This window comes from Xenopus laevis, chromosome 1S (genome assembly GCF_017654675.1).
Source record: "Xenopus laevis strain J_2021 chromosome 1S, Xenopus_laevis_v10.1, whole genome shotgun sequence".
In the NCBI taxonomy this organism is placed as follows: Eukaryota; Metazoa; Chordata; class Amphibia; order Anura; family Pipidae; genus Xenopus; species Xenopus laevis.
This window is the reverse complement of record NC_054372.1, coordinates 119,953,581-119,978,561: the sequence shown is the minus strand read 5'-3', so window position 1 is coordinate 119,978,561 and position 24,981 is coordinate 119,953,581. Positions and strand designations below refer to the sequence as shown.

The following is a 24,981-nucleotide window of genomic DNA, read 5'->3' as shown; positions in this document are numbered from 1 at the left end:
TTATGCGAAAACCCCAGGTCCTGAGCATTCTGGATAACAGGTCCCATACCTGTAATAACAATGTTTCAATAAACCTGTCCTACTTCATTGGCAAAATTATATCAAACAGATTCTTATTTCTTATTACCTTGATCCCAAAATCAAATTTTGTTTCTTGTTTTTGTACTTTAACCATAAAAAATGGTTAGGGGCTGTTCTTACGGATTTAAAGGGCCACATGTCTCCCCTGCTCAGAGCATGTGATCGTGTTGTAGCTAACGAGGAGTAAACTCCGTTTTATTTATTTTTTTAACAGCACAAATCAGCATCCACTTAATAATAATGTTAATGACTGTTAAAGGACTAACTGGTATTGGCAGTAAGCTTTCCAGGGTGTGAGTTTAAGGTTACATTATGCATCATGCAAATTCCTTGCATAACTGACCCTCCACACAAAAGCTTTAGATGAATGTCTTTTTGTATTACAGGAGTTATTTGATAACCAGTGGACTGACAGCTCCTAGAAATAATGTTTAGTTTGCGGACCTGCACTGTACCATATAATTATAAACAGCTAAACAACATAAATGCGCTAAGAACATTTTAATCCGCTTCGAAAACCTATTAAGGAATTATACATAAGACATAATATTTTCATATAATTATAGCATATTAATTACTTACAGAAGAATAAACATAAATATGATGCCATTTAATATCTGAATAGCATTGAAAAGAAGGAGCAGTTATAAATATGAAATGTCTTCCAGGGAATGTGAATAAATTAACACTTTTCATAAAACTGTGTGCAGTGTGCGATGAGAGAAGCAATTCTGATTATTACTTTGGTATAAATCTCATAAATATATAAGAGTTTACATGTTCTCCAATGCTTCTCTCTGAAAATTATTCAGAAAAGGGCTTCATATTCAGTTAAACTAGCAAAAAATTGGTGGCCTCTAGCATTTTGAATTAAACATTAAATATTAACAAGTAAACATGCCATAACAACAGTTAGCATTGCACAGCAGGGATTAAAATAGTCCTGCTTCTTCTGATGAATGGTATGCAGTGCCTATTGATGCTTGCAAACCCTTGAGCTAGTGTCAGTTCTCCATAGTGGGTTGCTATGCTGGCTGGGTGTTTTTGACATGCCAGCAGTCATGCAATCTCCTGCTATGAAAATGCTAGACGCAATTTGCACCCAATTTATGACAACCACAACGTTGCATGTAGGCATGGATATGAAGGAATTCTGGGGAAAGCACTGCACTGTGGGGACATAGTGATTTGCATCAGTAAATAGTACACTGTCCTTGGTAAGTTAATGAGCACTACAATCATAAAAAATGGGTTGTTCAAAAGGCATTTCTTTGGGCTGCTCAGTTGAGCTCCCTTCTGGTCTTCACAGCAATGTCCCAGTAAAATTCTAAAGCACTTGCCTTATCTTTAACATGTGCAAATCTACATGGGTAGACATGGGTGAAAAAAATGGAAGAGGTCATTTATTTATGGCTGGACAGGGTGTACAGTGTGCTGCACTGTACCATGCCAGTCACTGGTGTCTCTGGTTATACAATTTGAGAACAGTTTGACCCCAGTGCTTCTTGATTGAGCACAGAGGAGACCAATTTTTTGCCCCTTAGTCCTCTACCAGTCATACTGATATTATAGTAAATGACCACTGTAATTTCATGTTGCATTAGTCTCTAGGATTCATAGTGCACCATTATGACTGATGCTTCAAAATGCAAGTCTCAAGCTGCCTCATGTATATGAAACGAATAAGTTTGATGGTCGTCAAAGGAGTCTTTAAAGGGATTCTGTTATGATGTAGTTTTTAATTCTAAATTACACTGTTTACACTGCAAATAATGCACTCTACAATATAAAACCAGCAAGTGTATTTTTTTTAAGTTGTAATATTGGTGTGCAGGCAGCCATCTCATGTGATTTTGCCTGGTCATGTGCTTTCAGAAAGAACCAGCACTTTAGGATGGAACTGCTTTCTGGCATGCTGTTGTTTCTCCTGCTCAATGTAACTGAATGTGTTGCAGTGGGACCTGGATTTTACTGTGAGGCCTGGATTTTACTATTGAGTGCTGTTCTACCAGGGAGCTGTTATCTTGTGTTAGGGAGCTGCTATCAGACCACAAGTCCCATGACTGAGCACCTGGGAAACTGACAATATGTCTAGCCCCTTGTCAGATTTCAAAATTAAGTATAAAAAAATTGTTTGCTCTATTGAAAAAATGGATTTCAGTGCAGAATTCTGCAGGGCAGCACTATTACATGATGCATTTTGAAAAAGTAATGTGCACTACTTTAATAAAGAGGATTTGACACCAGAGATAATCAAGCCACAAACAAGCAGAAAACAAGAACAACAAGCCAGTTGAAAGGGTTTTCTATTATTTCTTTCATGATGTCTCTGAGATTGCACTCTGTTAACTAGATTAATTTCACTGCACCTAAATCATTTGTACACAGAATAATAGGTGTCCTTTTGGCTGCAAAGAAAGAAACTACCATCTGAAATACAAAATTAACAATGAATCGCATCACTGATAAAAAACGTTTCAGCCAAGCATTTTTATTACCATGCAAAAGGACAATGGATATTTTTGTCTCCAACATAACAAATATTCACCTACTTAGGCTTGATTTCAGGATGGCAAATACTATTATATACATTATATAACCACAGTTGTAGTTTACAAAAACAGTAATTTTTATGGTAATTGCCCTAGGTTGGGGGTCATTAGGATCTAGTCCTATATTTCAGAACTATAGAGAAGAGGTATGCATCATAGAAGACCCAGACACAGGCTTTGTAAAAGAACTGCAGGGAGAGTGATGCATTTCACTTAATTATAGGACTCTGGGTAGGTCAGACTAAACTGGAAATATGGTAAGAAAAATAAAATAAAACAAAAAAATCTAATCATCATGCAATTCTCCCAATTCTTCTCCAGACATGTACATGTGCCATCTGTTTTCTCACTCCAGTTTGTCCCCATTTCCCTAATAAAATGAGACAGATATATAAATGTGTGTTTAACTCAGTCTCTTTGACAGCAGGTATGCTTATCACATATCTGAAATAACTGTGGTACTTACTGCAAGTTTTTTTGTGTGCTCAACTGAACATATTAGCTGTACAATGTATTTGTAAGCTCAGCACTCTGTGAAGATCTCTTCACAGATGCATACGTGATTTTTGGTGTTGTGTTGTCTAAAACTGATTGTAACACAAGCCAGGAACTGATTTCTCAAGTCAGTTTATAATAGCTCAACCAGAATTCTGTGTGTTGACTATTTCTTGATTGAAGACACAATGTGGAGAGGTAAGCATGCCCATAGCTTCATCCATCGGTGGGCCAGTTTCCATTTAATTATAACATTGTGACCAGAAATTACAAAAAATTGATGATGTGCCAACATCTATAGGCAATGCACTAGCTGAAGTCGATTCTGATATCAGTAGGCTTGTATCCTTCTGATAAGCAGTTTATAGTATGCAACTGAAAGGACTTGTTCAACTGAAGTCAAAAAACCATGATACTTTTTTGCAAATCATCACAAAGTCAAAAGAGGACTCATTAAGAAGTGAGCACCTTTGCTCCTGGTTACAAATGCTCCAGATGTTTAATTGAGGCATTAACGGTAAAGTGTGGAGAGCTGCCAAGCAACTGCTTAGCTGCAGATTTAGTAACATTCAATAAAATCAGTGTAATGATTTTCTTTTAAATCATCTAGAACAGAGAATCTCTACTGACTCTCCCTTCGCTGGCTCACATCACTTGGACCACTTTAGACAATTATTCAGTACTTATGCTTGACAGTGCTCTTTCTGTACAAAGCCATATTACTAGGTCCAATGATTAAAAAAAGCAAACATAAAAATACAGGTGCAAAGAAGCACATAGATACCTCTGAAACCACAGTATTAACTCACAATAGGTATATAAATGGTTACCCCTTTTAGCATATTATCTCCTCTAAATACATATGAGAACATCACATTAAATTATATATTTATAATATCCCACTTTGAATATCCCACTTTGAAATTAGACCTTGAATGTGTGGGTTCCTAAGTTATAAATCCAAAATACTTGGACTTGGAATGTTAAATGGAATGTAAAGTGTCCCCTAACATGATGGGGTATGTACTTTATCAGATATCTAGCATAAGTAATTCTAGATATACCATGACCTGGATAAGAGAGGATAGTCATATCATCAGAATTTTACAAAGCATTTCAAAACACCTATTGTGCCCTTCCACATTAATATGAGATTGTCTATGAAGCTACTGCCAAACTATGTGATCTCAGTAGGGATTGGCATCTCCATAGATACCAGATTGCATCCATCAACTTATAAATAGGTTGTCCTGTGCCTTCGAAGGTAAAAATCCCCTTTAAAACAGAAATAATTATGATTGAGTAAGTCAAAAGTGATAAAATAGAATCATTAGAATCATTAGAATATAGCTTACTCGCATGCACACACAAGCTAATTCTGAAACACTGCAAAATGGAATGTAATAAAAGTCGCAAAGAGCAAAACAATTCGCACCAATAAGAATAAAAATCCACATCTCGCAATGTAATATTGTTACTCAAACTGTTATTGCATTGCGAATTTTAGTTGCGCACTCTTAAGAAGTGCTTGAAGGTGTCGTAATCTTTTGGAGCAAAAATAGCAACTTTTTCAGTAAGAAGTTTTATTACATTTAGGGGAATATTTACTTAAGGTTGAATATCGAGGGTTGATTAACCCTCGATATTCGACTGGCGAATGGAAATCCTTCAACTTCGAATATCGAAGTCAAAGGATTTACCAGAATTCGTTTGATTGAACGAACGATCGCACGAAAAATCGTTCAATCGGACGAGTAAATCCTTCCAATCGTTCGATTCGAAGGATTTTAATCCATCGATCGAACGATTTTTGTTCAACCAAAAAAAGATAGCAAAGCCTATGGGGACCTTCCCCATAGGCTAACATTGACTTCGGTAGGTTTTAGGTGGCGAACTATGGGGTCGAAGTTTTTCTTGAAGAGACAGTACTTCGACTATCGAATGGTCAAATAGTCGAACGATTTTTAGTTAGAATCAAAGTTTTTTTTTATATTTCTTCACTCGAGCTAAGTAAATGGGCCCCTTACTGTGCATCGGCGCAAACTATAAAATTCGCAAACGGTCTTCCACTGTTGGAAGTTTTCGCTAAGTAGTTTTCCGGGTTCGCATAAGCTATATTAAATTCGCACCAAGCAAAATTTATTTGCACAAAGGCATAACTTTTCACATTGCGAATAGTTATTCCATTACCGACTTTTATTACATTCCCCCGTTATTCTGATGACTTTATATTGTTCATCACAGTGGGAGGGCACTAGAAAATGTGGGATTTCTTTGTAAACATATCAAATAATAATGATCTGAATATGTTTTTTGTTATATCACAACCCAGAGATTGATTTAGATCTAGATTTTATTAGATATGGAGAAAAAAAGTAAAATAATTTAGCCACAATATATTATAAAGCCACATGTTGCCATGAACTAATAGTTGTTACCCTAGACATACAATTGGCAGTATCCCTTATGGTCTATTCATCAGAAACAGATGAAATAGTTCAACTCTTGAACTGTTTGCTGAACAAGTGTGTGACCTAATAGGGAAATTACAAAGCAGAGTTTATCCATGATACTTGATGTATCCACTGTTTCGCCACTTCTGCACCTTCTTATTTAATCTACTGTATGTCTTCTTTCCAAGCGTGAATATCCAGGTTTCGGTTGGATCTATTTTAAGGTGAATTACCCAGAATAATATCCGTATTTGTTTCATTTGTTTTCATACATTTCTATTCATTCTAAAGTTGGTTTTGTACTTGTATGATTTGTTGTTTTATAGTTTGTATTTTGTAATGGTTAGCAACATTACCCCTTTAAATTTAATACATTTAACATTGATACATTTCTGCCTTAGGGAAACCTCCCTCCAGATTACAGAATAAGCCTGATTGATATCGGACTTGTTATTGAATACCTGATGGGGGGAGCATATCGTTGCAACTATACCAGAAAAAGATTTCGCACTCTTTACCACAACCTGTTTGGGCCAAAAAGGGTGAGAGAAATATTTAAAAATTTATTCTTTTGCAATAAAAAGTTCTTTGATACACACAGCAGACTATACCTGGAAGCTTATATATTAAAGGTTGGATTTTAGTGGTTTTAGAGGTTTTTGAAACTACGACTAAACTGACAAACTCTAAAATCATGAATGACATTTAATTTATTAAAAGATCTGAATATAAAAACAACAACAAAAAAAAGCGCTGAACGATGTGCTAAAAAATCCGAATACCTCGAAAACTTCGAAAAATTAATTTTTGGACAAAAAAACCCTAATTGTCCAAATTGATTGAAAGCGGTCCAATAAGACTTCTATAGGACCTCAACAGCTTTTTCTTGAAAATGAAGTTTGGCATTAGAGGTTTTACTGGTTTTTACAGTTAATATATCTCTAATTTCTAGAGCTTTTCAGAAATATAGGAAAACCAGACTCATGGAAATAAATGCAATTCGATTGTTAGTAAATGGACCCCTTAGACTGCAAAATTGCACAATACAAAACTTCTCTTTAAAAGGAGAACTAAAGCGTAACTAAAGAAGTAGCTAGAAATGTTGTACATTATGTTTTGGGCTTCTGTACCAGCCCAAGGCAACCACAGCCCTTTAGCAGTAAAGATCTGTGTCTACAAAAATGCCCCAGTAGCTCCCCATCTTCTTTTCTGCTGATTCACTGCACATACTCTGTGCTGCTGTCACTTACTGAGCTTAGGGACCCACTCACAATATACAGTACATATAGAATAGAAATGTCACAATATAAGGCAGATTAGTATTAATACAAATAATTACTACATGGCGGCACATAAACCAGTGCAACTAGCATCAGAATTTAATAATCAGCCCTGTAGCCTCAGCTTATATTACATGACAACCTCATTTTCGTCTGGATAATTTGTGACGACCCCTAAGCTTAGATTCTCAACAGCTGCTCAGAGCCCACTGAGCATGTGAGTGTCATAGACACTTTCCAAGATGGTGACCCCCTGTGACAAGTTTGAAGTCCTGGATCATTGCTGCTATTGACAAGCAGAAACTGTAGGCTGGTGCAATAAGTTCAGTATATAAAATATGGTATTTTTAGCCATATTCATCTTTAGGGTTTAGTTCTCCTTTAACTGGTACTTTATACAACCATTCAAGAACTGTACATGTACCCTGGTACTATTAAAACAGACTGGGTGCATAATACATTATGTTATATCTGTCATCTGTTACCTATTTGATTCCCTGACATGTGTAGGTGCAGTTATTAGATGGTACAATCTCACTAGAAGTGAATGTCTCCCTGTAGACTACAATAAAACCAGATGATAACACATGCATATAGTGGCATTAACTGACGAGAAATTAATAACCAGAATTGGATTACTTCCTACACCCTGTTTTGCTCAGATGCTGCATATCAGCAGAGCGCTATATAAGCCCATTAACAGTCTGTTTTTATGGGTCAAAAAATATATAAATGTATCGTACTTTGGCTGCCATCTAGTGGCTAAATAATAGCAATGTGTCTACGCTGTGTGTTTATCAATAACAACTGAAAAAATGCTGGAAAAATACTGTGTAAATTATGAGGACACCAGAGGGATACCAGTGCACAGCAGAAAAGGCTCGTGGGCAGATATACAAGTGAATCTGGAAATGTGCCTTTCAGTACCCTTCTCAGAAGTGCCCTGCAGAAATTCTCAAGGCATATGAGTGGAACTTATTCAGCTGCCATGGAAGATCCATTGCATTAACCCAGACTCTCTCCACAGAGCTAAAATACCTAAATATAAGTATAGGAGCTTTACGCTGAGGGGCAGATTTCTTTATCTTCACCCATCTGTGTTTGGGCAACTGATTGACGAAAAGACAAGCTCGATATTGCAGCAATCGATTGCTCTGGTTTGCTGATATTTTTGAATAACCAATTAAAGGCTTGCCACTTAAAACCTGGTGAGTGGTGACATTTATTTTGCTTTTTTTTCTAAATGTCATTCAGCAGCAAGCTAGAGCAATATATGGCTGGAAAAACCTAGTGAGTTCAAGAACTCACTTGGGGTTTTATCAGTTGGTTGTCCAAACATGAATGGATGAAGATTAATAAATCTGCCCGAGAAGTAAAAGAGTCCAGAATGTCCCAGACATTGAATTAGGGTTACCCATTCACCAAAACAGAAGAAGGAGGTACTTTAATACAGGAGAAAAGACATTTGCGTAGTTACGTCCATACGCCAGAGTGCAAATTCGCCAGGCATAAGCGACGAAGTACCGCTAGAGTTTATCCCCTACGCTAGCGAAGTTACGCCAGCAACCGCTAGTAAATTGCCGAAGTACTAAAATGACATCACGCTGGCGAATTTTCACCCACGTTAGTCACTTCGCCCTTTAGTAAATTTTCCCCTATGGTGTGGGTATATATATATATATATATCTCAATAACGTTTTTGTAGACAAACAAATATTGTCCCTATCTTCTAAGGCAAAAGGAGCAGGCTGGTATAGTAGGTTTTCGCTCAACAACAAGTGTGACTGATGCAGCAGATAACTTAGAAAAGGATAGTCCTTGAGAAGAGCAAAGCATTGTTAAATTAAGCCACATTGGAGTACATTAATGCCTTACAGAAGATTCATTTAGGAGCTGTAAAGGTAAATCAAGTTTCCCATGAGCAGTCAGAGAAGTGACAAGCTATACCAAGAGGAGCTCCTCCCTCAAACATAGGAGGTACAGTTTCCTGGTTTACATGGACAAGATTTTTCAAAGTTCCCCATGTATCTTCAGTACACATACAAGCCTACTGACCTACATCTAGCCTAATTCACATAAGAAGTTGAGCCATCCCCAGCTGTATTGTTCTTTTCACGATAAAGTAGAAGAAAGGTAGCACAGAAACAAGTGGGCCAGACACTAAAATATTTATTTGGTTACAATCTTTTTGAAACTGTCTGTCTCTCAATTGGATAGTCACCATAATTCATAGAGATGCAAAATCTGAGAGCCTGAGGACAGTTTTTGAGCAGACAATTCATCTTTGAGAAGGTTGACAGCTGGAACTGGAAAGAACCTTAATTAAGGTATTCTCTACAGGACAGAGGATTCCCACCTCGAGATGTATTTTAGGTTCAATCGCTGAACAAGCAAATGCAGCTTCCATGGGCACAGAAGATAAAGCCTTCCACTGAAAATTATGACTACTTGTAGGAGACGGTGGAGCAACCTGAGGCACTATAAAATGGCATGTGGTTAAATAGTTAAATCCTTCAACCAGACAGGAATTCTAGGGCTTGCAGCTGAGGCTTGAATCCAAAAAACCAAAGCAAAAGGCCAGGGCAGACTTACTGACTATTATATATATAATACATTTTTTTCTTTTGCATGAGCACTCAGGTTTATCATTGTTTTTCATGGTGTGTTGCCTACTCGTACTGCATACTGTATATATATACTATACTGTATGTATGTGTATATATATATATATATATATATATATATATTTCTCAATAGATTAATAGAAAATATATAGTTCAAGGGCTGATTTCTATTTTTTTGCTTGTATTTCCATAACAGCCGAAAGCTATGAAACTACTAGGAATGGAGGTATGTAAGTGTTTTGCTCTTCTGTTCTTTTATTGCTGTTTTATTTGTGTTTGCAATTTCTGCACAGCCCATACAATGCATAGATTATCTATTGTGTAAATTTTGATGATCATCCAAGATCCGTGCCCCTTCCAAATAAATGTTCTTCTAAGAATCATGTTGTCAGCACCTACAAAAATAGTAAATTCTTTTTGACTATGAAACTTTAAATATACAATACAATATAATTATAATATATAATTTACAAAAAATTATTTCAATAAAGGTTTTCATTTATGCTGAACAGGATATAAAGTTTCTAGTAATAAGTCTAAAGCAACTGCACTTGCTGAGGAAACTTGAAAATGTTTCACCACTTATCTAAGTCCAATTGAATTCTACAGCATTTTAACCCTTAAATGATATGTAAACCATGAAAACTAATTTGATGCAAATATTCTCATAGCTGTCTTCAAAGCATTTTGTAGTTTACATTATTTATTTATTAGACAATTTAAAACTGCTAATAGAATAAATGTAACAACACCTCCACTGCTCGGCATTTTGGATTGACTATCTACAGTCAGAAAAAAAAGAAGCTCTGATGAAGATGTTACTAGAAAAACATTAGATTATTCCTCTAACTTAATATTTTGAGCAGAGCGACATCACAACGCCTACCATCTGTCTTCTCAGTCCAAAATATGCACACTGTTGTCCCCAAAGGAGTGTCGCCTTTGATTTAGCTGTATATAGAGTGTTTAGTCATGTACTAAGGTGTTAGTCCTCCTGTGTTGGAATATTCACTTACTAAGTGGTTGTTAAGTATCCCCAATGAATAGTTCTGCACACTCCTTACTACATTGGACCACATATACATTACTTTGCTTGTACTTAAGTGTTGGGTCTTTTGTGTGGAGCAGCTTCTGTCTCACCATGTTGTTCAGCATCAGTTGTCACAGTTTCAGATGGTGTGGTATTTTAAAATTGCCAGTTTATGTTCCAGTGGGTGGTGTGGATCAAACAGCAACTGCTGATCAGTGAAAATGTACTTCACTATTCATGTTTTCCTATTATTTAAAGCTTATCACACTTTCAAAAATGCCAGTGTGTTGCCATTTGAATCTTCAAATCGTGTCCACTAAGATGTATTAAAAAACTGGAATGTATGATGATGGTGAAAAGCAAAAAAAAATGTACTATAGCTGCTGCTGTTTATCTGTAGTGTACAGGACATGGTTTTTCCTGAAGCAATCCCCCACATACCTGTCAATCAATTCCCCCACATACCTGATCTTTCAGCAGTCCGAAAAACCTTCAGGGCCCGTGGCCATCTTCTCTGCTGCCTGCTTCTTCTGCTAGTCCTGCCCGCCTAACAATGAAAACCGAGTAGGCAGTCAAGCAATGGTGGGAGTGACTGTGAGGCACACACACATTGAGCAGGCATCTGCAAACAAAAGTGCCTACTTGTTTTTCATTCTATTCATCCCCCAAAGCATGGGGGGGGTTTAATTTTTGGCCATAGATCCCCTTTAAACTTAATGACATGTCGATCAGCCAATCGCTGATCGCCACATCATCAGCCCCGCCCCAATGTCATCTGCCCCTCCCCTTGCCTGGATTCACCCAATTGAAAAGGTGGCAACCCTAGTTTTAGCAATGACTGTTGAGTACAGTAATACATACATACCCTGTGTTTAATAAGAACATAACCACTTTATTTTTATGAAAGATGCCATGAGTGAATCAAGAGACAAAAAAATAAATGTAGACTGGGTTTATATATCTCTATAGGCTACAGTGAGAATTAGCATATTGTAATTGTATAGTATGAGTTGTCAATGAGCACAGAATGTTGGAAATATAAGTATGAGTGGACCATAAATTCCAATAGGGACATGGACCAAGAAAATAACTGCAATAAATAATTGTTGTGAGTACAGAGTTAAAAAAAACACAAAAGCGCTGAGGCAGATTTAATAAAATTCCAACTGGAGAATCCTGAAGCATTCCAAGCAATTCATATTTTATCAGAGTTAAATATAACTTATTTTCCTAAGAGTATGGAAAATGTTTAATGAATAGACGCATTTATCTTTGCAAATAAATGTGTCATATTGTCAATATTGGATCAACCTCCAAGACGAATTCCATTTTTTCCTGTGTGGTGCTGAACTGGCAAAAAAAAAAAAATAACCACAATTCTGAACTTGACTTTCCAAGTTGGGGAAAAATATCTTTCAGCATTATGCCGAATCAGTAGTAAAGCAGATAATTATTTGTAAATATGAACTTCTTGTTATGTAAATGTTCATAAATAGATTCTACGTATATACTATATTTTATTCAGGTCTATGAGCCTGTTATTTATAACAAAATACGGTATAGGGGAATTACCAGCAGCAACACTTTTAACACTTTAATCAAACTTTATATTACTTTCACAATCCCATTTCATCAAGTAAGCAATTTGGGCACTGAATGTTTTGGAACTAATTTACTATTTTTGCATTGTTAAACCTTTATTAGAGTGGTGTTTTTTTCTTGTGCCAATAATGAAATCTCTAAATTAAAACTTGCAGCAGCATTGTCAGTGCATTAGTACAGGTATGGGATCTGTTATCCAGAAACCCATTACCCCAAAAGCTCTGAATTATATGAAGGCTGTCTCCCATAATAATAAGAATGATGATTATGATGAAACATTACCTTATACTTGATCCCAACTAAGATATAATTCATCTTAACTAGAGTCAAAACCAGAGTTTTGGGGTTATTTAATGATTAAATGATTTTCTAATAGATTTAAGGTATCTGGAAAACCCCAGGTCCCATACATGTAATTACAGATTAGATAGAACATTACATGAAGAATAGCCCAATAAGGGAAATTACATCATATTTGTTCTTCTGTGACAGGATGACATCCCGATACGAGGAGGAAGAAAGACTACAAAGAAAAGAGAGGAGGAAGTTGATATTGATTTAGATGACCCTGAAATTAATCACTTCCCTTTTCCCTTCCATGAACTAATGGTATGGGCAGTTCTAATGAAGCGCCAAAAGATGGCTCTGTTCTTCTGGCAGCATGGAGAGGAAGCCATGGCCAAGGCCCTGGTAGCCTGCAAACTTTGCAAAGCCATGGCACACGAAGCTTCTGAAAATGACATGGTCGATGACATTTCACAGGAGCTAAACCATAACTCCAGGTTGGTAATGAAGTTCATGTGTGTGTGTGTGCTTTCCAGGCTATCAATTTTGCTATTCCCACTGAATCACTTTAGGTACAATCATTAAAATAAGCATCTGCCTATTTATAATATATGGTTGCCTCTTTGACAAGTTTTTTTCATAATGGGGAGACCCTGGAGGCAGCTGAACAGGAGGCAAGCTGCATTAAACCTGTACTTTGTACAGCCTGCTTGCTTTTGGAACTGTTTCGGCACCTCCATGGAGACACCCATATAAGGTAAATATTTATTAAGTAAAGGCAAAAATACATTATGTTGAGAATTTATTCAAATACTCTTTTCTTAGTATTTCTATATGCATGTGTATGGTTAAAACCCTACCATGAGTAAGACACCTCTGTAACAATTTCAACTCATCTAGACCTTAGGTTATTCTAAGCAGAATAGTTTAATGAACATATTGCAGAAAATACAAAGAGGAATAGCCCCTTATGCTCTTTGTGTTCTACTAAGAACTTTAAAATTGTACCTAAAAAGTTAGTATTCATTACCAATTGTAACGTCAATGAATAATCACAAGGTTTTTGTTTCAGGGAATTTGGGCAGCTGGCAGTTGAGTTACTAGACCAGTCATACAAACAGGATGAACAGCTGGCAATGAAACTGCTGACCTATGAACTTAAGAACTGGAGCAATGCCACATGCCTGCAACTCGCAGTAGCAGCCAAGCATCGAGACTTCATTGCTCACACATGCAGCCAAATGCTTTTGACAGATATGTGGATGGGCAGGCTCCGGATGCGAAAAAATTCTAGCCTTAAGGTTTGTGCTGAGATGTATGATCTCTGTGAACTATTGCTAATGCGGAGTCAGAGACAATTTTCAGAGGTAGTAACAGAAGGTTAACAAAAAGGATTTCTACAGGGATGTGTGTGATCTCAGTACAGACTATATTGGAATAGAAAAGTCAGTACAGCTAATTTATTTTATTTTGCCTGCTTATAACACCTTTGGGAAATATTTTTCCACATAACTGTCACATAGTAAGTACAAACAAGAGCCTCAGGGGACTGAGAGAAAATGCTTTTCTTTCCACCTTTAGGGGCTTATTTATATAGAATTATTATATATATATGACACAAATTACTGTGTATTTTACCCTAATACAGAATTACCCAGAATAACAGCATATTAGCAAGCACCCACAAAAAAGCATATGCCCTGCAACCTGTGTGTGTGATGTAACAATCTAGGTGCAAACTGGTTATTTCCTAATTTATAGTGTTTATAGTCTTATACATTTCTGTTTCTGTCATTTTTTTTCTTCAGGTAATTCTTGGCATTCTACTTCCTCCTTCAATTCTCAGCTTGGAGTTTAAAAATAAAGATGAGATGCCATATATGTCCCAAGCCAATGAAATGGATCTACAGGAGAAGGAAGTGGAAGAACCAGACAAAACAGTAAAAGAAAAAGAAGAGGATGACATGGAGCTCACGGTAAATGTACAGCAACGTTAACTGCTCTTAGAGGGACATTTCTTATGAGATGTTGGATGGACCTGATCAACAAAATGTATACATGCAAAATAGAATTTGTTATAGCGATTATAAAATCTGGTAAACCGATATTAAGATATTTATAACACCTTAGCATATGCCAGAAATGTCAATAATAGCAAACTACTGACCAGAAAAGGGAAATTCCAGCCTTGTGGCCTGACTAAAGAATGACTATACTTGTATCAAATTTGATTGCTGTGGTCAGATCTCAGGGCGTCTGTCAAGTCTTTTCTTCCAATAACCACATACACAGATCACTACAGTCCTCACTTAATTAAATCTTTCAACATCTTTGTTCAGAAATTACTACGCAACAATGTCTAGCCAATCTGTGGGAAACTTTATTATGATAACGGTTGTAAAACTTTGAGCTCCAAGACTCATTAACAACTATGAAGTGTTCTTTAGAAAAAAAAGTAGCTCCTGGAAACATCAGGTGTAACATTTTTAGCATCTTAATTATAAATGACCCTTGCAGTAGTTAGTAATATAAATATTATTCTATCTCCAGCAACAGCTAAATATTTCAGTTTTGTGTATTGTTTGGTCATCTTTCCTTATTTGTTACATCCCATCAACAATCAACCATCCTGCTCAGTCTTTTATCTTTAGCCTTATTACTCTGAAGTCAAGTAGGTGATATTATTCACTTAAACAAATTGTCTTGTAAACATCTAATATCGACTCCATTGGTGTCTGTGTCTTTTAATCATCACACTGCATTAAAACTAGACCTAGAAATAAAGGTTCCACTTGCTAACATAAATATAAAAATAAACATATCATAGAATATAGAGTATATTATAATATATACACCTGAACAACGTGTTGGAAGGAGAACCCCTTTGAATGTTTTACATTTAGTGCGGGTTAGTGAGAAAGCTTTCTTCTCAGTGCAGTGTGCCTGCACAGTACAGTAGGGGCAGATTTATCAAGGGTCGAATTTCGAGGGTTAAAAAACCTTTGAATTCGACCCTCAAAGTAAAATCCTTCTAATTCGAATATCGAATTCGAAGGATTTTAGCGCAAAAGCTTCGACCGAACGATCGAATAAAAATTGTTCGACTGAACAATAAAATCCTTTGAATCTAACGATTTTAAGCCATCGATCGAAGGATTTCTATTCAACTAAAAAAAACTTAGAAAAGTGCTGGGGAAGGTCCCCATAGGCTAACATTGGACTTCGGTAGGTTGGCGAAGTATGAAGTCGAAGTTTTTTTTAAAGAGACAGTCCTTCGATTATCGAATGGTCGAACGATTTTTACTTCGAATCATTCGATTCGATCGAATTTAACCAATTCAATGGCCGAAGTACCCAAAAAATTACTTTGAAATTTGAATATTTTTTCATTCGAATTATTCACTCGAGCTTAGTAAATCTGCCCCTAGATATCTAGAGCAATCCCCTATGCATCACACTTTAAGGGTGCCTAAGCAGGTAGTGCTTTGCTAAACAACTATTTCCCAGTGAAAAAAAATACTTTTAATATCATATATGCTAGGGAAGAACAGTTAAATATATCCAAATTGTGAAATAACACAAACATAAGAAGGGATGGGCAGTTAAACAACACGTTTTTTATACAGGGAGTGGTGAGGGTGTGGAGTCGCCCATCAGAGGAAACTTTTCAAGACAGAATGGTGGACTTCAGGACCAAATTAGATGGTGTTAGTACTTGACCTGAGTTTATATGCAAAGGGTGAGCAGGATGTTTTTTTTTTCCTTTTTTCATTTCTCAACTGGATCCTGATTCTTTTTTGCTTTTCCAATCTTTTTGCATCCTTATTTGTTCTCCCATATCCAAGAACATGATCAAAATTTCAAACATTACTTTATTCATGTCATAATAATTATTATTTTCTTCCGATACTGAAATATAACAATTTTATATAGATGTATATTGTTTTTACAGTTAATTAGTACAACCATTAGTGTTAAAAAGAAACATTAATGATAGAGTTTACAAACACCAGCATAGTCTTTCTGTAGAATGTCTGAGTGAGAAAGTTAGTACTCAGGTTACCAACAGGGTCGGACTGGAGTAATGGGGGCCCACCGGGACTGCCACATGAAGGCCCCTCCAGCCAGTCACCGGGGGCCCCCTCCTTGCTTACCTCTGCGCGCCTCCCTCTCGGGAGCCTCCCTCTATGCGTGCACCTGCAGGAACCCCTGTGCAGTGCGCGCCTGCGTGAACGCCATTGCACTGGGTGCCTGCGCGGTGGCGCAGCAGGGACTGTTTTTTAAGGGAGAGCGCGATTGGGAAAAGATGGCTGGGCTGGCTGATGAGTTACTGTACCTGGACAAAATGAGTGCCTTTTTATTACATACAAGGCACGTTACATTTTATTACATAACCTAACGTCTATGTAGAGATTGTGCCCCTTTGTGTGCATGATCCTTATGATTATGCTCATATAGTAGAGATGCCAGATGCAAGTGCTAGAGTACCAAAGTGTGCTCATATAAAAAGCATTTGCACCTATTAGTGATGGGCGAAACGCCCGAGAAAATTCGCGGCAAAAATTCGGGCGCCGGCGTCAAAAACGGGCGCCAGCGTAAAAAACGAGACACCGGCGCCGTTTCGCGAATTTTTCGCCATCCCGCGAATTTCGCACGAAATTCGCAAATTTTTCGGCGAAGCGAAACGGCGCAAATTCGCCCATCACTAGCACCTATGGACTGGCGGTGCTATGCGTCTAGCACAAAGTGCAAAATTTTGTAAATGACCCCTCAAATGCACATATACCTTGAAAACACAAACCACATTTATGTATAAAAACATATACCATGTTTTTGACAGATATTTATAATTTCTACAAGTTAATGTTTTATTATTACACATAAAAATGTAAAAACTGATTTCTTGGATAGAATAGAGTCTGTGGGAGAGGACCTTCCCAAAATTCGGAGCTTTCTGGATAACGGATCCCATAACTGTATATACTGGATGATACATTTCATAGTGGAGTAATTGGTAACAATCAATATCAGTTTGAAGTATAACTCAGCAGAAAAGTATCTCACATGTTAAGTGTACATATCCATTGTCAATGTATAGGATATATTTGGATGCGTAACACATCGTTCTTGATGGTACCATAGGGTGGATTTCTTTTCACCTCTCCATATATATAATTTTATAAATATATTTATAAAAATATTTTTTTTCTTTTGCCACCAGACCACGCATTGTTCTGTGAATTTTACTGTTCTGAACAGTTGAATACTCATTCAACCAAAAAATACAAGAATGTAGGGTATTGTATTACCAAACCTCCATACCACACCAAAGTAAACTCCATATGGTGGTCCTTACTATTTACCTCTAGTCATCAGGGCTGTCAACCCCCTCTATTTTTCAGGAGTGACCACATTTGTGGCTTCATTCCCTGTTCTCATGTCAATCTTCACCTGATTTCTGACAATTTTCAACAATTTCAGCCCTTTCGTGATGAAAAATTTGGCGGCTCCGAAAGGTTGTTAGCATGAGTCATATATTATATAGCATCTCTCTGCTAGGCTAGATTTCTTTGGGGGAAAAATGTCTCCTGGCCGTAGAAGTGGTTTAACAAGTAAATGGTCTCCTGTTGTAGATTGTATAGGGATGAAATCTCCAAAGCCAAAATATGAAGTAGTGAGCAAATAAAGGGACATCAATGGATCTCATTTCCCAATCCCCACCCTTAAATTGCAAGTAGTATGCATCATTGAAACATAAATATATGTCCCTTAGAACTATTTCCGGCAGACCCAAAAATAATTCTGAAAAAAATCTATTCTTATGTGGTGTGAATGAGTATAGTCAGCAGACTCTACAAAAACAATGAACTAATTGATATTGTAGTTCAATACACCTCATTGTACCAATTGAGCACTGTACTAAGCAGTCATGCATCATGGCTGCCATAAGGTTAGATAGTTTCCTTGTGAATTTCCAATGTATTGTGAAGTATGGGAATCATTCACGACAGCAGGTTAACTGCAATTATGCTGTTTATTGTGTCACCACACGACATGTTTCGGACCTATTGGCCCTTTTTCAAGTGTGAAACTTGAAAAAGGGCCAATAGGTCCGAAACATGTCGTGTGGTGACACAATAAACAGCATAATTGCAGTTAATCTGCTGTCGTGAATGATTCCCATACTTCACAATACATTGGATATATACAGGGTGCCAGAGACGGAGCATCCAGGGAACCATCACAAGTAAGGCATAATCACTAATCAGTGTAAAACCCTCTGTTATAGTCCTTGTGAATTTCCAGCAGCATCTACAAACCTGAGATAACAGGCTTCTATGTATGTATAAGTATTTCTAAAGATAATACCATGTGTAACCTTATATACAATGCCAATAGACCTTATCACAAAGTATATGGTATAATTCTAAGATGACAATTAACAAGCTTTGTTTATACTTTTAAAAAGGCAATGCTGGCACGAAGCAATGGGGATTCATCAAGGAAAAAGGATGAAGAAGAGCACCCACGTCATAGATTGATTCCTATTGGTAGAAAGATCTACGAGTTTTACAATGCTCCAATTGTTAAATTCTGGTTCTTCACAGTAAGTTTCCTATTGTTATGCCTGTCTTTCTATCTATAAACATGTACAAATTTTTATTTCTAGCCACAATTTTAATCATATGCAGACCCCTTTTATGCCTCTACAACTCCTTTGGAGAAACTCAAAATCTGGCTAATGGCAACTTATTAAACTGGCCTGAGTTTAGATGTCATAACAACCTGAAGCCTGGTGACCACTCCAAGTACATGTTCATCAAGAGTGGTTTGATCGGAGTCCAAAATAACTTTTGCTCTTCAGAAACACTGGTTAGCAAAGTCAATTAATGATTTTATTGAAAATCCTGACTTAATGAGTATTGGTCTCATTTCTCAAAAACATTGGTCTTCCGGTAATAAGCACAAACATCCTCTTAATAAAGTGGCAGAAAGGTGATTGGGTTATTTACAAACAGCAATTACTCCTTACCAACTCTCACATTCCATTAGTAATTATAACAAGTATTTGGTGTCTGAAAACTGGAGAGTACAACACTTTAAATTGGTACACTTGGGCTATGGTAAATTGTATAAAAGGACATCGAGCTTGGGCTCCCAGCCCTTCTGTTCAAAATGTAAACAAGAAAAAGTAGACTTATTTCACTACTTTTGGAGTTGTCCTAATGTATACAGGGTATGGTTAAACTCGGAGAAGTTTTTGAATCTCAAATTTAAGCTCCATATTAAATTAAACCCAAAATTTGCGCTACTACATCTGGATTCTCCAGGACTCGTTCCGAAGGGGCGACCCAAACCCCTAAGTGATTTATTGCTCAACCTAATTTTGTTGTTTAAAGCCGCTACTAAGAAATGATTGTTCTGAAATTGGCTGTCTGAATCCACTCCTTCTTTGCCAGATATACAGTCCCTTTTAAATCAACTCTGCTGGCAAGAAGCGATAAGGATTAAATCAGCAGAACCCCATCTAAAAAGAAGATTTACTGAAACTTGGTCAATATTCTGGGACCACATTGATTCTAGCTTTAAACCATGTATTCTGGACTTGTTACAGTTATAATTTTCTTATAGTGGTAAATCTGATGTTCATAAAAAGTCGTTTTCATACCTTGTATGATTGTAACGGTTAGGAATCCTACATAAATTCACTGAGCGTAATTAGGTTGTTGGTTTTGGTTTCATTTACTTTTTTGTAATCTAGTAAATTGTTTAGGTGGCATCACCAATTAAAAACTATATTTTCTTTTTCTTTCTGTGCATTTAGCCACAACAAGTTGTATAGGTGTGCCTCATGTATAGCTTTGATCTCTGTTTGAAATCCTGCTTGTTTAATATGAAAACAATAAAAACATGTAAAGATTATAAACATGTACAAATATCTCAACGGCCTAACTAGTCAGAAAAATATATTAAGGTATGCAACCAGTCATCTGTATGGATCCAATAGAGTACATTTTAATCAAATCAGTATATTTTTTTCTCTCTGATAATAAGACAGTAGGTTGTACTTGATGGTAATTAAGCTGCATGAATCCATATTTGTGGAAAAACAATAATTGTGGGTATATTTAATGTTTTAATGTTTTTAGCAGACATTACATAGCAATAGGCAACAAGAGGAGTATGACTAGGGAAGCTAGTTATGACTTAAGCTGCTCTTGATACAACATGAATAACATGTTATATGGGTGAGAAATGTCAGTGCATGTTTAGGGAGCCAGACAAGCTACATTGAACTGTACTGCAAAATATCAAAAGTAGGTTTAATATGTACACTACCTGAATTTGGAAGAATGCTTTAAATGCTTGTTCGTCTTTTACAGAGCATATTTACAAGGTATTTTTCTACCCTTAATAACAAGGGCAGGTTTGGAATTTGCAGTTAGCTAGACAGTTTATTTTATATACAATGTACAAAGATGCTACTAAAGTATCTGTACTCCCCAGTCCTAATCCCTTGTTTCTTACATAACAATGCTACAGACCTTTAAAGAATGCCTTTTCAAGCTGGAGCAATGTTCTCCTCAGAAAAAAATACTGGGTCGGGAAAAATTGGGCTGGGTGAGGGAACAATTAAAAATATACATGTGCCTCCCCAATTACCTTGTAAAACAAAGATAACTGTTTTTTTATAGAAGCCAAAAAGAGTGTGTACTTCAGGCTTCAGCAAAGTCCTACCAGCAGAAACTGCAACTATGCACGCAATATTGGGGCAGAGCAGGGACAGAGAGAAGCCGGGTGACAGGGTAAATCAGTCGGGCGATGCGTCCAGCTACAAAAGTCTGGGGGAGAACTCTGCTGGATAGGCAAAATTATTTCTTTACTTATATCCAGCCTTTAGAGAAAGTCTGATAATTAAATTGCTTGTCTAAGAATTTTTATTCTTGTATCTTCCCACAGATAGCCTACATGGGTTACCTCATGTTGTTCAACTACATTGTTCTAGTTAAAATGGACCGCTGGCCATCAACGCAGGAATGGATTGTCATCTCATATATTTTCACTCTGGGAATAGAAAAAATGCGTGAGGTAAAGCTGATACCAATTACCATACATTAACTACTATTATTGCAAGCATATAGTAATAGTTGCATATCTTCATGTATCTTCACCAATTCCTCCCCAATTTGATAATTGCCACATTGATCCATATACTATATATATATATATATATATATATATATACACAGTTCAGGCTGTGGTGCACTCCAATCCAGCAGAATTTTACTGCCTGGGTGCTGTCATATATAGTGCAGATAGTCGTGTTCCAAGGAATGACGTATTCCAGGACTTCATAATGAGATCAAGCAAAGTGAAGTTTATTTGTCAATGTTTCGGTCCAGTCTGGACCTGTCTTGAGAAAGGTCCAGACTGGACCGAAACGTTGACAAATAAACTTCACTATGCTTGATCTCATTATGAAGTCCTGGAGTGCGTCATTCCTTGGAACACGATTATATATATATATATATATATATATATATATATATATATATATATATATATATATATATATATATATATATATATATATATAACAACAAAGGAAAGTTGTGCTCACCACTATTTTTTAAAACCATTAGGCGGGGGTGCAATGAGGCTGTGACCACAAAATACATATAGTCAAACACAAGAGTCCTCTGCACTCAACCCATTATCAATATATTTAAGACAGCGACATTTTGTGCATACTGCTACTAAAAAATGCCTTACCCTTTAAACAAAACAGGGATTGTTTGTCCATATATTGCAATATATTTAAGCTGGCCAACTACGTCAAAGTCATCCCATATCTGGCCAGTCCTACGCTTAATTTTCATCTGATTCATTAAGAATTCTATTGCTTCATTATACATTTTACAAAGGGACTAAGTTTACCTGCAACTTACTAGCTGCTTTCAAAGTAAACCTCCATACTTGGCTGCCCTTTTATTAGACCCCAGTGGGATCACCTGACAATTTTACATTGTAAAATGTATAATTGAATGCATGTAACTGCTCAATACTGATTACTGGCAACACCAAATTGGTTGGATTAGCTCGTTAAGCCTTGAACTTCATAGGCAGGTGTGTCCAACCATGAGAAAAGGTATTTAAGGTGACCAATTGCAAGTTGTACTTCTCCTCTGAAGAGTGACAGCATGGGATCCTCAAACAACTCTCAAAAGATCTGAAAACAAATTTTGTTCAGTATCATGGTTTAGGGGAAGGCTACAAAAAGCTATCTCAGAGGTCTAAACTGTCAGTTTCAACTGTAAGGAATGTAACCAGGAAATGGAAGGCCACAGACACAGTTGCTGTAAAACCCAGGTCTGGCAGGCCAAGAAAAATACAGGAGCGTCATATGCGGAGGATTGTGAGAATGGTTACAGACAACCCAAAGATCACCTCCAAAAGAACTGCAAGAATATCTTGCTGCAGATGGTGTATCTGTACATCGTTCTACAATTCAGCGCAATTTGCACAAAGAACATCTGTATGGCAGTATTAGAAAGAAGACCTTTCTGCACTCACACCACAAACAGAGTCAAATGTTGTATGCAAAAGCTCATTTAGACAAGCCACAGTCATTTTGGAACAAAGTGCTTTAGACTGATGAGACAAAAATTGAGTTATTTGGTCATAACAAAAAGCTGTTTGCATGGTGGAAGAAGAACACTGCATTCCAAGAACACCTGCTGCCTACTGTCAAATTTGGTGAAGGTCCCATCATGCTGTGGTCGTCGGGCTAGTTCAGGGACTGGGGCCCTTGTGAAAAGTCTGATGAAGTTGATGAATTCAACTGAATATCAACAAATTCTTTAGGATAATGTTCAAGCATCAGTCACAAAGTTGAAGTTACACAGGAGTTGGATATTCCAACAAGACAATGACCCTAAACACACTTCGGGCACAGAAAGGCATTTATGCAGAGGGAAAAGTACAATATTCTGGAATGGCCATCACAGTCCCCCGACTTGAAGATCATGGAAAATCTATGGGATGATTTGAAGCAGTCTGTCCATGCTCGGCAGCCATCAAATTTAAATGAACTGGAGAGATTTTCTATGGACGAATGGTCAAAAATACCACCATCCAGAATCCAGACACTCATCAAAGGCTATAGGAGGCGTTTGTTTTGATGTATATTGTATATTTTCTGTTAATCCAATAAACTTTATGTCACTGCTGAAATACTACTGTTTCCATAAGGCATGTTATATATAGGAAGTTGCTAATTTGAAAGCTCAGCCAATGATAATGTGAGTGCTTTCTTATATCGGATTGTATCATAATTGGTGAGCACCCAGCTGTGGTTTGTATAAATTTTTTATATATATATATATATATATATATATATATATATATATATATATATATATATATATATATATATATATACAGTCCAAGTAGTTTAGCAAACCACTACTCCAGAAAAAAATTGACCCAGGTGCTACCAATTATAGCTGCATACAAAATCCAAAAGGTAAGGTGCACACTGGGATCCTTTGTACAATTTAAAATATAAGTTTTATTAAATACATGTTGACCCTTTTAACGTGTATTTAATATATATATATATATATATATATATATATATATATATATATATATATATATACCATCCTGCTCTACATTGAATATGGATCATTCATATTCAGTTCAGAGCAAAATTCCCGAGCACTTTCCTTGAGCTGCAGGGATTAAAAATTAACACAAGTAGCCACTAGAGGGCTCTATAATATTGGAAATAAATTGATTTAAACTCTTATAGTGTCTCTCTAGTTCTATCAATTTATCAAAGTAAAAAGTTGCTTTGTTTTTGCAATTTTAATTGTATTGTTGTGTGTTATTCTGCAGTGACTGATAAATATTGACAGTCAAATTAATAATGGAAATCTTTTAGTATGTATTACAGGTATGGGACCTGTTATCCAGAATACTCGGGACCTGGGGTTTTCCGGATAACGGATAATTTCCGTAATTTGGGTCTTCATGCCTTATGTCTACTAGAAATTCATTTAAACATTAAATAAACCCAATAGGCTGGTTTTGCTTCCAGTAAGGATTAATTATATCTTAGTTGGGATCAAGTACAAGCTACAGTTTTATTATTACAGAGAAAAACGAATCATTTTAAAAAATTTGGATTATTTGGATAAAATGGAGTCTATGGGAGACAGCCATTCCTTATTTCGGAGCTTTCTGGATATCGGGTTTCCGGATAAGGGATCCTATAACTGTACCTGTAATCACATTTGCCTTTATAAGAATTTGTACATTTTACACTAGTAATTATTCAGAGAACAGTAATGAGATGCAGAACATTATCTATAGTGATTGATGCCGTTCTCAGTATCCATTCAATCTATTCTGGACTGTGAAGATTCTTTTTTAAATATTACAGTGAAAATGAATGACTTAGAGTATGTTTCTGCAATTTCTAAAAATTACATTTGAGTATGACACCAAATATTGTAACCTTTTATTCTATCATTTCTGTCTAGCAGATATTGTAGTAGAATAATACTGATGTGA

At 36.5% G+C, this 24,981-nt stretch overlaps 1 protein-coding gene across 1 annotated transcript in view; it reads left to right on the top strand.

Annotated features, from left to right (window-relative positions):
• The window catches only part of trpm3.S (transient receptor potential cation channel, subfamily M, member 3 S homeolog), a 186,209-nt gene that overhangs the window by 138,243 nt on the left and 22,985 nt on the right, over nt 1-24,981 (top strand). Inside the window, exons 13-19 of the mRNA XM_018243848.2 lie at nt 5,983-6,123; nt 9,682-9,711; nt 12,610-12,899; nt 13,475-13,703; nt 14,211-14,378; nt 18,872-19,009; nt 21,364-21,492. Of these exons, the coding sequence (XP_018099337.1) occupies nt 5,983-6,123; nt 9,682-9,711; nt 12,610-12,899; nt 13,475-13,703; nt 14,211-14,378; nt 18,872-19,009; nt 21,364-21,492 (1,125 nt within the window). The remainder of the gene's footprint in view (nt 1-5,982; nt 6,124-9,681; nt 9,712-12,609; nt 12,900-13,474; nt 13,704-14,210; nt 14,379-18,871; nt 19,010-21,363; nt 21,493-24,981) is intronic.